The sequence below is a fragment of the Falco punctatus genome (genome assembly GCF_963210335.1).
Source record: "Falco punctatus genome assembly, chromosome: 3".
NCBI classification, from domain to species: Eukaryota; Metazoa; Chordata; class Aves; order Falconiformes; family Falconidae; genus Falco; species Falco punctatus.
Window position 1 is genome coordinate 84,078,113 of NC_137582.1, and position 14,111 is coordinate 84,092,223.

The 14,111-nt window shown below is 37.6% G+C and overlaps 1 protein-coding gene across 10 annotated transcripts in view; it reads right to left on the reverse strand.

The window, feature by feature from the left end:
• Positions 1-14,111, reverse strand: part of CTNND2 (catenin delta 2) — a 680,231-nt gene that overhangs the window by 319,421 nt on the left and 346,699 nt on the right. For all 10 annotated transcript variants that reach the window (XM_080382082.1, XM_080382078.1, XM_080382083.1 and 7 more), the window contains 2 exons: positions 4,208-4,242; positions 3,615-3,731 (listed from right to left, as the gene is read on the reverse strand). In XM_080382082.1, the coding sequence (XP_080238208.1) occupies positions 3,615-3,731; positions 4,208-4,242 (152 nt within the window). The remainder of the gene's footprint in view (positions 1-3,614; positions 3,732-4,207; positions 4,243-14,111) is intronic.

A 14,111-nucleotide genomic window follows, 5' to 3' on the forward strand; every position in this document is an offset into this window, starting at 1 on the left:
GTTTGGGATTTAGCATATTGTAATAGCCGCCTGCTATGTGACAACTTTTTAAAACTAATTCTGAGAAGAATCAGAGTGCATGAAACTGAATCATAAAGATTCTCACTACAGACACGCTAATCCTCTACAAAGGCAGAACTACTGATAGATTAACTTGTTAGACTAGATGTGCATAGTTCAGAAAAAGAAGCTGTGGTCATACCCTTGGGTGGGCTTTCACATGATGATTTTAGAAAAAAAATGCCTCAACTAGATTAGAACTGCCATGGCAGTCTGGAAACACTCTCCTCAGAGTCAGCCTTGTTACTTAAAATAAAGCTATGCTGTCCAATTGCAGAAGTAAACATAACCAAAACTGTAAAGTTAAGAGCTCAGAAGTTAGGAAATGCCAGACCAAGTTGCCTTTTCTGAATCATCACTCTTCCTCTCCTTTCTTGTCTTATGGCCAATGCACCCAATCCAAAGCTAACCAGTGTTTTGTAGTTGCCTCATTTTTTACCGCATGACCTCAGGCCTTCATTGAAAAATGTCCAAGAAAAAGAAAAAAAAAAAAAAAGCATGCTGGTGGATTATTTAGTGACACTCAACGTTTATTTCAAATAATGATATTATGACAAATAATGATTTTTAGAATATGTGAAGTGTGAGATTTATATAGATCTCATTTTCTATTTGAAGATTGAAGGAATTAAGATTGAAAGTGTCTATACAAATGCTGTGTGTGGGACACCTCAGAGTTTTAAACTTCCTCTTATATCATGCTTCATATGTTTGAGCCTGTGCTTCCACAGTGTCTAGTTACAGTTGTTCTCAGCACACATGCGAACTAACTAGGCATGCCTAAAATTAAGTATCAGTAGAAGGTAATTTGACTGATTTCACAGCTATAACAACAGAACTTTAGGATGTGAAGAGGAGATACAATTAAATTCTAGAGTAAAGCTGAACTGTCAAATATGAGATTTTTGTTTTCGTTTACTGTGTGTGTTTTACTTATTGCTTAGAGAAGTCAAAAGTGCTCCAGATGAAACCCCCCATCTAGTATGCCATGCAAGCTGAGCCTTAGCTTTGGGTAAACGAGGCATGGACAGAAAATGTACAAAACAGGGAATGATAATAATTGTTTTATAACGCAGTCATAAGAAATTCAAATGATGTTGTACAGACAGCCTTGACTTTGGTCTTTTGACTGCAAACACAGTAACATTTTAACTGTCTGATGTGTTTGTGAAATTTTACTCTAAATTGGAAAAAAACCCAAACTAAGAAGAAAATCCAGTATATGACATCCTAATTGCATTTATGAATGATTAGCAGAGCTGCAGCTGTTAGCTTTGGCATATATATATATGAATTTTAATTAAAACCATAAATGGAAAATAGCAATCTAGTTTCATTATGAGGTGGGCCTGAAGCAGAGGAATTTGGGGCACTGTGACAAAAGGCTTCTGAAATATTTCCTGACCGTGAAGATCAAGCTTGCAGCCCTACAGGGAAGCCTGTTCACTTGTGAGCACATGTACCTGCCTGTTCTCTCCAGACCTCTGTTTCTTAGGGACAGCAATTTTCCTGACTATCACTATTTCCTTTCTTGAATGTCATTCTCACCCTGTTGTTCCCTCTCTTTGCACCTAACTCCTGATCCCATGAACAAACCATCCAACCAAGCAAATTCAGCTTTCAACTTTATGACTGGACCTCCTGCTTCAACAAATCTCAGTTCCTCCCCTGCTGGTCCCACACACAATCCATCTCTATTGCTCCTCTTCTCCATCACTGTTTTCCATTTGCCCGTGTTCCTATTTCTCCTTCCCATCTACCTACATTCCTATTTATGTCTTATCTTTTTGTGAAACACCCCAGAAATCTTCTTTAGTACTGGTTTTCGTCACATACCTAGACTTCTCTCCAGCTAGTGTCTTCATCTTTCCCTAACATTTTTTCTTAGTTTTCATCTCTTCAGCCAGTTTCTGCCGGTCTCCCATCCAAGCTAGCCCCTCCCTGCCCCCAATCTCCTTTACTGACATCTACTCAGTTTCATTTTCCTATTGAATCACATTTTGAAGGCAAACCTTATCATGCTAGTCATTTAATCTGTTTCTCCTCACCCCCAAATGAAGAAAAAAACAGGGTAAATTATAAGGGCTTACATTGTTTCACCATGCTTTCCCAATTTTGTTGAGACCAAGCAACGTCTGAACAGATGTTCATAACACAGACTGTGTTCAGATCAAGCAACATCTTAACAGAAGTGTGAGTGACATTGTTGGCCCAGAAATCTTGTACATATGAAAAGTGAAAAAAAATTCTACTGCTCAAGGACTGTCAGCTGTGAATTTTACTGCAAATCTTGGTTTAAAATAATGACAAATGTTCTGACAAATTAAAATTCAGCATTCAACTTGCAATGCCTTCCTTTCATCACCTGATGACCACATTTCAGGTAATGACTTGTCACTGCTAGAGATGCTTTGTGGAAGATGGCTGTCACATCATCAGCCTTTCCAGATGAAGGGGAGATCATCTCCTTTGGTTTCTTGAAAGCTGAATTTGGGCAGCCACCTTGAAAGATGTGACTCAGTCAGAGAGTATTGGGCAGCAAGGGATTGAAAAAGACAAAAATGGCTCAAGTGAGCAGAGAGAAGGACATCTATGGGAATACTAGAGAAAATAAAAAAGCCAAGGCAGTATCAGGAGCTGCAGTAGGAGTGAAGTGAAAGTGGGTATACTTTGTGACAAATGGGAACAGAGTATCTGATAGGAAACTAAGGGGGAAAAAAAGAAAATAGGGAATTAACCTGCTTTTTCAATATCCACTGCTATACCTGAAGAACAGATCTGTTAACCTGTTGGAAAACTTTGTCTTAGTGTATTTGACTCATGAGCATTTGTAGACATCTGCTCTACAGATACTTGAACAGCATGCCCATCATTCACTTTTGCTGTTGCTTAGCCTTGATTCACTTCCCCTATGTCTGGTCCTAGCAGAGGATCTATCCACTCACCACACAGTTCTGCAAACAGAATGGCTTCTAAATGACTAACTAGTGAGCCAACCTTTGATAAAAGACTTCAGCTTTCTTGCTACAGCTGCCATTCTCTTTGTCATCTTTAAAAAGTTCACATAACTATTTTTGCCTATGCATACATTTCTTATTATCATACATACATCCCTTAGTCTTAAGGAGTACCGGCTACCTGGCCAAGTGGTTACAAAGGGACATCAGAATTACCCACAGTCCCGCACTACGTTTCATTTTAGTACATTTGCATACTGAAAAACTGCTGTTTGAAAGTTACTTTTGTGGTGGTGATGCCGAAGTTTTGTGACATAACCTTGTGGTATAGTACAGCAATATTGCAATCACAAAATATTTTCTTTAAGATATATTCCACATTTGGTGTTTTTCCTCACAAACTAGCAGTGAGATTCTCTTTATTACAAATAAAACCAAAAATTAACTTGCAAAGGCAAGGAGGCAATTTGCCTGCTCACAACTACATTGTCTTCTGCCAACAAATAAAGAAAAAAAACGTGAGATATGCATTCAGTGTTAAAGCATGACACATCAAAAATATGTCTGTTTTTATAAAACATACTTATAGCAACTTACTTTCACTGGCTGAATAGTCCTGTGGATCCAGTATCCCTGATTCCTGCAGTGATCTAATACAGGAGTCCACCAGCTCCAGACCAGTGGTGAGCTCATCTTCTATATCCTTCTGACCATCTGTAATAAAATTAAGAACATAAAAATATAAAAGAAAGGCAAAAGGTAAACCCAGTTACATGTGACTAAACATTCACAGCTGATGAAGGAATGGAGAACATACCAAGATCACATATTCAGAGGCTGGACATACTGAAAATTATGCCACCCTTTGAAAGCACGGCCTTGGATTAATAAAAGCAAAATGAGGAAGTTCAGGTCCAGACTTAAAAAAAGTTAAGAGACACATTTAGCGATGCCCCCTCTCAAAACTCTATGTTAGTCTCAGCATTGTTTTTGTCAACCCTAACAACTTTTGCCAAATTTTGCCAGTTTTTAAGTAGGGTTTTCACACACTAGGAATGAAAAAAAAACCAAAAACAACCCAAAACCAACCCTGCATAAAGAAAAATTGCTTTCCTCTCCATCTTCTTTAGGAAATACGGTAATTCTGGGAGAGAATATATGCCATACATACATGTAGATAAGTACATTACCTTGTGTTTGCCAGTGAAACTGCTCTTCTGTTGAACTAAAAAGAGAAGGAAAAAAAGGGTCAATTTTTTATCAAATCAGTATTCGGATCTAAATCAGTTCTAAAGGAATTGATTTAAGAATAAAGGAACTCACTTCAAAATAAATAATGTACTTAAAATATACCAAGTATTATTTTCCATATTTTTTAATGAATAACTTGTACAACATTCATTCAGCAGGAGGGAAGTACCTTTACTTCCTAATTAAGTAATTTTAAACATACATATAGAAACTGTCCTCTTAGTCTTGATACACAAATTACGCTATTTCACAGCAAAAACATAAACATTTTGCAACTTTTTTTGATCCTTCCATTTGTCAGATTTTCTGTTTTTATAAAGAAATTTGTAACAAGCTACATGTTGTTTGTAAAAGAAATTATGAGTATGAGTCTGATCTAATTCTACTGATCAGTATGTGAATTTTTATATTATTCAAATGCGAAGCTAAGTTAATTCAATTGGCCTACATAAGAGAGTAAATTTAGATGTGTTTGTTCTTCTATGTACAAGCACTTGAGCAATGGAATGTCTTAATTTTAAAGTAATGAGCATGCACACTAAAGGATGGGTTAGGTAGGGTTTTTTCCTATAAAATAAATTATATACTCGAATGATAAAATGAATTATATATTCAATTAGGCAATGAGTACACTTCCCTCCAAAGCATGATCTCTTCATGCTTCAATACAGGTCTTTCTCACATCCAAGAATACAAAAAGGATTGAAGCTACGCAGTAATAATAATTTTTTTGATAACAGTGAACTGATTATTACAGTCATGATTAAAACACTTTTCTGTACTTTTTCACAAGATATTTATAAGGGAGAACAAAATCATCTGTTGTATCCATTAGTACAAAAACCAAAGAAAAAATTTAACTTTTCAAACTACAGATTTATTTCTTTCTGATGTTGAGAATAAATGCTTTTTTAAACAACTAAATGGATTTTAAATCTTGATTTGTTTTCCCTTTTCCCAACAGATGCTGGATCTCCTATGTGAGTATAGCTCATAGTATCTATGTTCTGAACAAGAATAATGTAAATGAAATTGAATGCTTCTTTTTGGAGGTTTCTTTTTACAGGAAAAGAATTTGGGTTAATTAGTTATCAGATTTGACAGTGTTAAAAAAAAAGGATAATTGCCTAATTTACATATAAATAGTTCTAAAAGGACAACTTCTAAGTTCTAGCTGGCATCAGAAGTGTTAACCTGACAAATTCAAATCTATACATCATCATCATCAGCTTCCAAATATGTACCATCTGTGGTTTATATTGACTCACTGTAGTGAGATTTCATAGATTAAGAAGCCAGCCCTTTGATGAGACATTCAACTAAAATGCTTGTATTCAAGTACATTGAAGTAAATAATATTGAAGATAAACGTAGCCAGAGTCTTCTAGCAAATAATAATGGCAAAATGCTAAACTGGAAGAAATTATTTTAATTTAAATTACTTTTTCAAATGGAGGTCTAGTGGGTGATGACTAGGGACTGTGGCTCTTTTATAAATATTACTTTTTCCAGATTGAAATAAATTTTGCCCGATTTTCAAAATCACTAAACAACTGCAGCTTCAGCTGACACAATGGAACTTGACAGTGATTATCCTTTCTGGAATCTGCATCATCATAATAAGCAATATATTAGTTTCTACTATACAGTCCCTCTTCCAGTATCCAGTTTTCTATGTGCAAGGTACCACCTCAAAAGACAGAAAAAAAACGTAGCACCTCTGGTGGCATCCTTGCTGGCAGAATGAATTACTAAATGTTGCTGGCAACAACACACTGACGTAAAAGACTGTGCCACCCCATCCAAATCAGTGAGAAAAGAAAACCAAGTCTGTGCATAAAGCCTGAATTATCATTTCCAGGAATTCCAGCTTACCCCTTTTTAAGCAGTATATTTGTGTAAAATGTAGAAGTTCATTATTGGAATAGTAAGACGGTATTAAATGAATCACTGGTGGCTGATTAGTGGTGATCCCTAATACCACTAGTCTGACTTCCATAGAAACATTTTAACGTATTCACCTTAAGAAATCTTAGATATGAAGGTCTAAAAAAGGATTCCAATACATTTTGACTATATTTTGTCTTTTTCCAGTTTTACAGTCAGGCTTCTCCTCAAAACTACTGTAATGGTCTTTTAATAAATACTGTAACTTCTATAGTCAAAGTAACAGATCCACCATTAAAAATTTTATCCTAATGCTACCTTGTTATTCAAAATATGGAGTATGGGACTGCAGGGAAGTGGCTGAGTCACCATTCCTGGAGGATTTAAAGGATATGCAGACATGGTGCTTTGTGACATGGTTTAGTGGTAGACTTGGAAGTGCTGGGTTTGCGGCTGGACTCAATGATTTTAAGGGTCTTTTCTAATTTAATTGACTCTGTGATTCTGTATTAAAAGTGTATTTGCTCCTACAAGGATATCAATATATTCTGGAAGAGACAATGGTTTTCCCCAGTTAAATTCATGCTCTTTAGCTTTTGAAGAGTCCAGTATAGTTGCACATTACAGTTGACATTTCTTGGTTACAAACCGATGCCTCAGTCTTGCAGATATAACACGTGAAGAGTTTCCTAGAATAATCTTATTATAATTTGACATTGTTCAAATTTAGATACCCTGTGTTTGTTTTGTGGGGGTTTTGTACCTTTTTTTTTTTTTTTTTATATTCTAAACTTTTTTTTTTTTTTTTAAATGAGCTTTTCCTGCTTTTGGCCTGAAAAAGATTCCTGACTGAAGCAACCTGACATGTCTGTGCAGGGAGCCTTTAGGCTGTCACACAACTGTGCCAAATCTGCTTGAGTGTGTGTGTGCGCTTTTTTTTAGTATGGTGGTTTGTTTTTTTTTCCAGCTTCACAAAAGATCAGTACAACTGACTGTAAACTCACATCAAAAACATGAAAAGACACAAAAAAACTTAACAGAAGTATTCCCCCTAATAAATTTTTCAACATGCTCAGCAAAATAAAGCTTTCTGCTTTATTTTTTTTTCTGAAGAAAAGGTTTAAAATTCATTATCAACCACTTTTCTGCATATTCCTATGGTTCATTATAGAAGGCTGCAAATTCTAGCAACTTCAACTGAGGAACTGAGCAATAAAATACTTTGTTGAGAATTCTGAAGTATGGAAACCTGCAGCAAGCAAGAGTTTGAGGAGGGTGGAGGGAGATTTTAACCAGAACTACATTAGTATAGTATTGGAAAATAGCAGCATAAAATACTAACAAGCTGAGAACTCAGGCAGGTGTAATTATTGCCCTCTTTAACCTAAAACCAGAAGAATAATTATGCTTTATTTGCTGTATTCTTTTCTCATTATTTTTTCTTTCTCATATTGGTATCACTGCATCCTATATCTACTTCAAAGGATTATAGTACAAATAAAATGACCATTCTACTTAATTCTATTCAAATCATATAAAGAATCAACTGAAAAAAAACTTTGATTCTTCCACACTTATATTCTTCCACACACATATGTCTTTGGAAAATAGGATTTATTGACGGAAAATCTTAGGGAAGCAGAATAACTTAAGAATGAGAAGATAACGATAAAAACCAAGCAAACAACCCCTCCAACCAAATAAAAGAAGAATATTGTCTTATGTTTAGTTATGCATGTTCATCTTGAAGCTAATAAACCCATCTTCTGTAAGGATGGACGACACTGTCTAAAACTTTATCTTTAATAATCACCTATACAAGGAAATATTCCAGTAAAAGTTGTTTTACCTCCCTGGGCAAATATCCACAAAGTGGTCATCTTGATTCCAGCTCAACTCATACGTTCCTATTTCTGCATGCATGGAATAAAAGCATTAAAGTAGCAAGAAACCTTCTATATGTGGCCTTGCATGCTATGAGGATGAAAGGCAAATGAGCACAGCCTGCTGCAGGGAGTTTGTTTTGGGGAACATCACGTGAATAGAGCACCTGGGGAGTTCTACCTGTCTGTGCACAGCATGGAAATATCAGAAGCACAAAATGATGCAAAAATGCTGAGTTTCTATGGTCAGCAAGGGGTGTCTGTTACCAGCAGTCTGTTTACATCAAGTTTATTCCTTTTCAGGCATGGATAGAAAAATCACAGTGAGCTACAGTATGTCTATAAACAAGCAAGAAATCAGGTCTTTGGGAGCCTTCATTATTTTTTCCTGTTTATCAAGTAAAGCTAAACAGTAAGTGGGTGTCCTCTTCAAAGACGGACTTCACAGGAACCCATCATGACAGGATGGGCTCTGCGGACACAACGGTACTGTCCTACAACAGGCAGCACCAGCAGAACAAGGTAACCTATGTATGACCGTCAAACACCTCTCCCCACAATGTATGGACCTCTCCCCACAATGTATGGCAGTCAAAAGCAGTTTTGGTGGTGTACAAGTGAATGCTAAACGTGACGTGCTTTCCTGGACCACGCTCATGAGCCATGCTCCTATAAAAGTAACCAGAACCCTCATGGGAGGTAACCCAGAGGTGGGAAAGGCTGTTGAGCACTTTGGCAGAAGAAAAACTGCCCGAGACATCCTCAAACAGCGTTGTCATAGGGCCCATACAACCACCCAAGGATTCACGTTCAAAGCAGGTGCTGGGGAGCAGCTGAACAGAAGTCAGGAGTGTGCCCATGGCCCTGGCGGGAGGGACAACAGCGGGGCAAAGGCAACTTACATCAACCCTCCAGCCCAACACACATGGTGCACACTACCTGGTCACAGCAGTACTTGCAGAATCGCTTGGGTTTATTTTTAGACATTATATGGCCTAATGTGAGACCTGACTCCCTGCAGATGAATGCCTCTTGATAAGCTTCTGAACCATCCCATGCAAGGAGGAGGTTCAGTGCACTGTACACACTTCTCCTAAGATATTTTTTATTATGCAGCCTGTGGAAGTTAATTTTTCTTATCCTGTGCACCAATCTACATGAGTGCAGATGCACATCGGGCTATATGATTTGGTTGTTGAAGTCCTGTGCCTTACTGCTCCTCGGAAGAACACCGTAGTGAAGAAACCCAGTTATTGTCAGGAAGGGACGTAGGCCTTCTTTCATTCATGGTTTCTGGCACACCTCTTGGATTTATCACAGAACCTGCGTACAGGCTGCCAGGGCAAATTCACACTTTTGTCTGCCTTTGATTATCCAAGAAATGTTTGTGTGCCTCTTCGTGTAAAGTCGTTCAGTTTACGGTTTTCACTCATTTCTGGAGAAAGTGCTATAGCTATTTGCTACAGAAAAAGATTTTTTTTTATTGTTTTCTAAAGCAATTAATGAAATTGTATCTAACACTACTACAGAGCAGCTATGAAAGGATTTTTACTAAGAGTTGTATCAGCACATGATCTTTTCAATTATTTCTGCAATGGAGCCACATAAACATTGCTGTATATAATTACAGGCAGATACTGTCTCACTGATTTTTAAATTGCTATTCTGGTTATGGAAGGTGGAAGAAAAACAATTCAGAAGCATTTCTCAAAAAGCAAGGAGGTTGAGAAACTATTATTCCGTCTGAAGCAAAGGGTAAGAAAATTTTCAGTCAGCAGTACACTTCAGGGTATCTGCAAAATAGCAAACAATCTTTAGTATCAACTATATGAGGGGAATAAAAAAGACCTTTAAAAATAAATTTTACATTAAATAATCATGTGAAAAATTACCAATCCTTCAATAAATTACCATAGAAAAGATCAATTCACAAGTGCAGTTTTTATTTTTTTGTTGCCCAATTTAAAATTATGCCAAAATCTCTGACTTCGGTAGTTACCCCTACAGATGTGACCCAGTAACCTCTCTCAAATATTTAATTGCAGCCTATTAATCAGCTGTGGTATCAACTTGGCTACCATATCAAGAAGTGCTTTTGATATTCCAGCAAACCTATTCCAATCCCCTAAAATGATCCTGGAAAATAGAAAAAAACCCAACAAACCCGGAAAGAAAACACTTGCTACTTAGCTTGCAATACCAGACAGTTCCCTTTAGTTGCAGTTCTGCAGATAGTTACTGGTGTGACAGTGAAGACAGAGAATCCTTTCACAGTGGGAGCCTGTGAAGCTCTACTATTCTGAGGAAAAGGATTTACAGGGCAACACATGTGAATACTTGTTATATTTTATTTAACTTTTAACTTGGAAGCAATGACAGCATTAGGAAAACAAGTATGATATGATTGCCCTATTCTCACTCTTCCCTCAGGGTCCATTTCTGGCCCCTATGTATCCCAGACAGGATACTGGGCTAGGCAGACCCTAACTCTGAATCAATACAACCATTGTTTTATTCTTATTTAGAGAAGCTAAAATCAAATGAAATCACATCATTTTGCACTTTCCCTTCATTAATTAATTAAGAAAAAGATGGATGGTTTAAAAAAAAAAAAAAAAAAAAAAAAAAAAAAGAGAATTAGCTCAGGGCTGGATTTCTGCTAAGGTAATAACGTTAATTCTTCCTGTTTGCTTCAAACTTGTTTTTATTTGAGGAAGGTGCTGACTTACAAAACGGAGCTACCTTAACAGGAGCACATTTAGAATGGAATGGAACGGAACAGAACAGAATAGAATTAAGTATTTCAATTGGAAGGGATCCACAAGGATCATCTAGTCCAGCTGCCTAACCAATTCAGGGTTGAGCAGAAGGTAAAGCATGTTATTAACAACACTGCCCAAATACCTCTTAAACACTGATAGGCTTGGGGCATCAACCACTTCTCTAGGAAGCCCATTTCAGTGTTTGACCACCCCCTTGGTAAAGAAATGCTTCCTAAGGTCAAGTCTGAACGTCCCCTGGCACAACGCTGAACCATTCCCATGAGATCTACCACTGGATCCCAAGGCGAAGAACTCAGCACCTCCCACCTCATGTCCCCTCCTCAGGGACCCGTAGAGAGCAATGAGGTCACCCCTCAGCCTCCTTTACATTTTGAATTTTGCCGCTCCTTCACAGCGTAGCAGTTTAGATGGTAGTGTACTATCATCTATCTTCAGTCCCTGTGGTGATATTTGGATCTGATCCAAACCAAACAAGCATGTAAAAATAGTATTTGGAAGGAACTTAAGTGCTCAAGAAATAAAGCAGAAATGGCAAATTAGAGGAACACAATAGTGGAGAGGTAGAATCAGCTCTGCCCTGAGGCGACGGAGCAGTCTGGTGCCTAAGGTGTACCCGTAAAACTGTATTCTTCAAGCATGCTTAAGACAGCATTGCACAGAAATTATGGTAATGGTTGACCTGATTTAAAGAAAACACAACACCCTGAATGATGAGGTCAAATTTCTTCTTTCCCTCCTCCCTCTTACCCCAGCAGTTCAATTATTAAAGCACTAGTGCTCAGTGTGATAAAACTTGACATAATGCTGGTTTATTCACTTGTGAGAAATCAAAGCAATATTTAAGTTGAGTGTAACCGTCTGGCTATTCCCTATCTCCCTTTCCCCTCCATCCTGTATAGAAAATACCACAGTATTTTAGTTAAGAAACTCCATTATTAAAGATGCCACCACAGCTACCGTCTCTTTGCACCAAGTTTTGAAAGATGGCTTCAGAGAAAGGGTGCAAGGCAGTAATACCCGCAATAGGAAGGACAGTTTCCCAGTGGAGTGGAAAAAGGTAGTGAAGACCCAGAAGTGAGACTGAATTTCATGTAAGGTACCTTAAACATCCTGCCCGACATTATGATGTTGGATAAGAAACATTCAGCAAATTGAGATCAATTCTGTTCTGAGGCACATAGTTCCCTATGCATTGTATAAGCACTATAGGAACTCAACCCAAACCACAGACACGTGGAATCACCTAAAAATAAGCAGTATAACACACTTTTTCAGTACCTTTTTGGTTCTGGTCTTTGGTACATGACAGTAATTTGTAAAAAAAAAAAAAAAAAAAAAAAAAAAGCAGTATAAGTAAGTCAATAAAAATAAATATAACGAACTAACTAACTAAATGGATGTCCTTTATTGGAAACTCACTTTTGTAGATGAAGGTACTGCAATGTTTCTTCCTGGGGCAGTTAACTGCTAGAGCAGGCAAAACCTCAGTAATAACATGAAGCTCTGCATCTTCTCACTACAGACAAACTGCACGCAGACACCCCTTCTGCACAAGGCTTAATCCTTAACATGCAGATCAGATCACGTACCTCATGCTGACCATTGTTGTAGATAAATTATTCTAAGTATGACCACACTTTTATAGGAGTATTTCAGCTACAATAACCATTCTGTGTTGTCCTTGATAACTAATAAGAAAGTGATTTTCTCTAGGTTTTGAGGGATAATTCATTTCGAGTTCAGTACTTCCTTAGTGAAACGATGCAGACAGAAGCCAGAGGGCCTCTACCTTGAGGAAAGCACGTTCCATGCAGGGAAGGCCCAACACACAGCCTGTCACTGTGTGACACTGCACATCCCAGCCCTTCCCAGCCCCTCTCCCCTACAGCCTCCTTCGTCAGCTTCATTCAGCTCCTTTCAAGAAACCTCTTCAGGGCTCTTCACCTTCCCCTCCTTCCGTGTAAACAACTCCCCTTTTCTTTCCGTTCTTTCTCCCCTCCTACAGAAGATAACACAGAGCCAGGATGTTTCTTCTTTTTACTTAGCTGATTATTTTCCTATTCCCTTTCCTGCAGCTTATGCCTGTTTGGGCCTACTGTACCGACATCGTGGCAGGAAGTCCCCTGTAACTAACAAAGAATATTCTTAATATATGGTCTGAATTTTGACATTGAACAGACTGCACGGTAGTCATCTCTACCTTACATGGTGTCTTTTATTTCTGTATTCTCCACCAGATGCGTGGACATAAACCATTGCCGTGAAACAGGAGCAGATTCTGCAGGGAGCAGGGAAGATTTTGTTGATACTTAAGGGAAGATTAAGTAAATGATAGGAGGTATACATTTAAAAAGCCAAATTTAACAGATGTGTTGAACTAATTATTTTCTGTTGAGATGGAGGAGGAATAATCATAGAATAATTTAGGTTAGAATGACCTCTAGGCATCATTTGATCTAGTCCCCACTTTGAGCTGGGCTAACTTCAAAGTACTGTACTGGACATAATGTTGTAGCAAGGCATGCAGGAGACTCCTTCAGTATTCTGCTGTTCAGAATTTTTGTTAATTCTCATTTTTTAAGAGAGAAAATAAAAACTGATTGAAGATAAAGTTTAAAAAGTTTGGTGAGCTTAGATGAGACAAGTAAAGTCTAAGAAAGGAATGCAACTGGCTTTTATACCTAGCAAAGCTAAACAATGAGACAGAAATAATCAGAGGAAGCATACAGGTGGAACAAGAACAAACTGCTTCAAACTGGTCACTGAAATTCTTGCTGGAAATTTAAAAAAGGTACTGAAACATCACGGAAGCAGCAATCCCTGTCCAATCTGAGTTGATGTGGCAAAACCGTACCTGCTTTTAGAAGGCTGTTTGTGAAGTTTGTTAGAAAGAGCTGATGTTATTTTCATCTTTGAGGAACTGGACTACATCCCAGGATGGTCCATCCAGTTCTGTATTTGAAATAACCTTAATCTGCAATGTTGGCAATACGGTGATTGTTACGTAAAGCAGTATACACACAACTGCATACATTAATACCTCGTACAACTGAGCAACAGAGAAAATTTGTTCTAGAAGCAGGCAGTGCTAAAAATCATGTGTGAAAGAAATGATACATCTTAAATTTACATTTCAGTGGATGAATGTAAACGCAGCAGAGATCTACTTTCTGACTTAAAAAGTTGGATGAATGTAAAGGCAATTTAGCCTATTAGGTGGATGATAAGCAGCTGGATCAACCCCTCAGCAATTGCTATTGATTTATGATTTTAACTACAGGAGTGAAAAT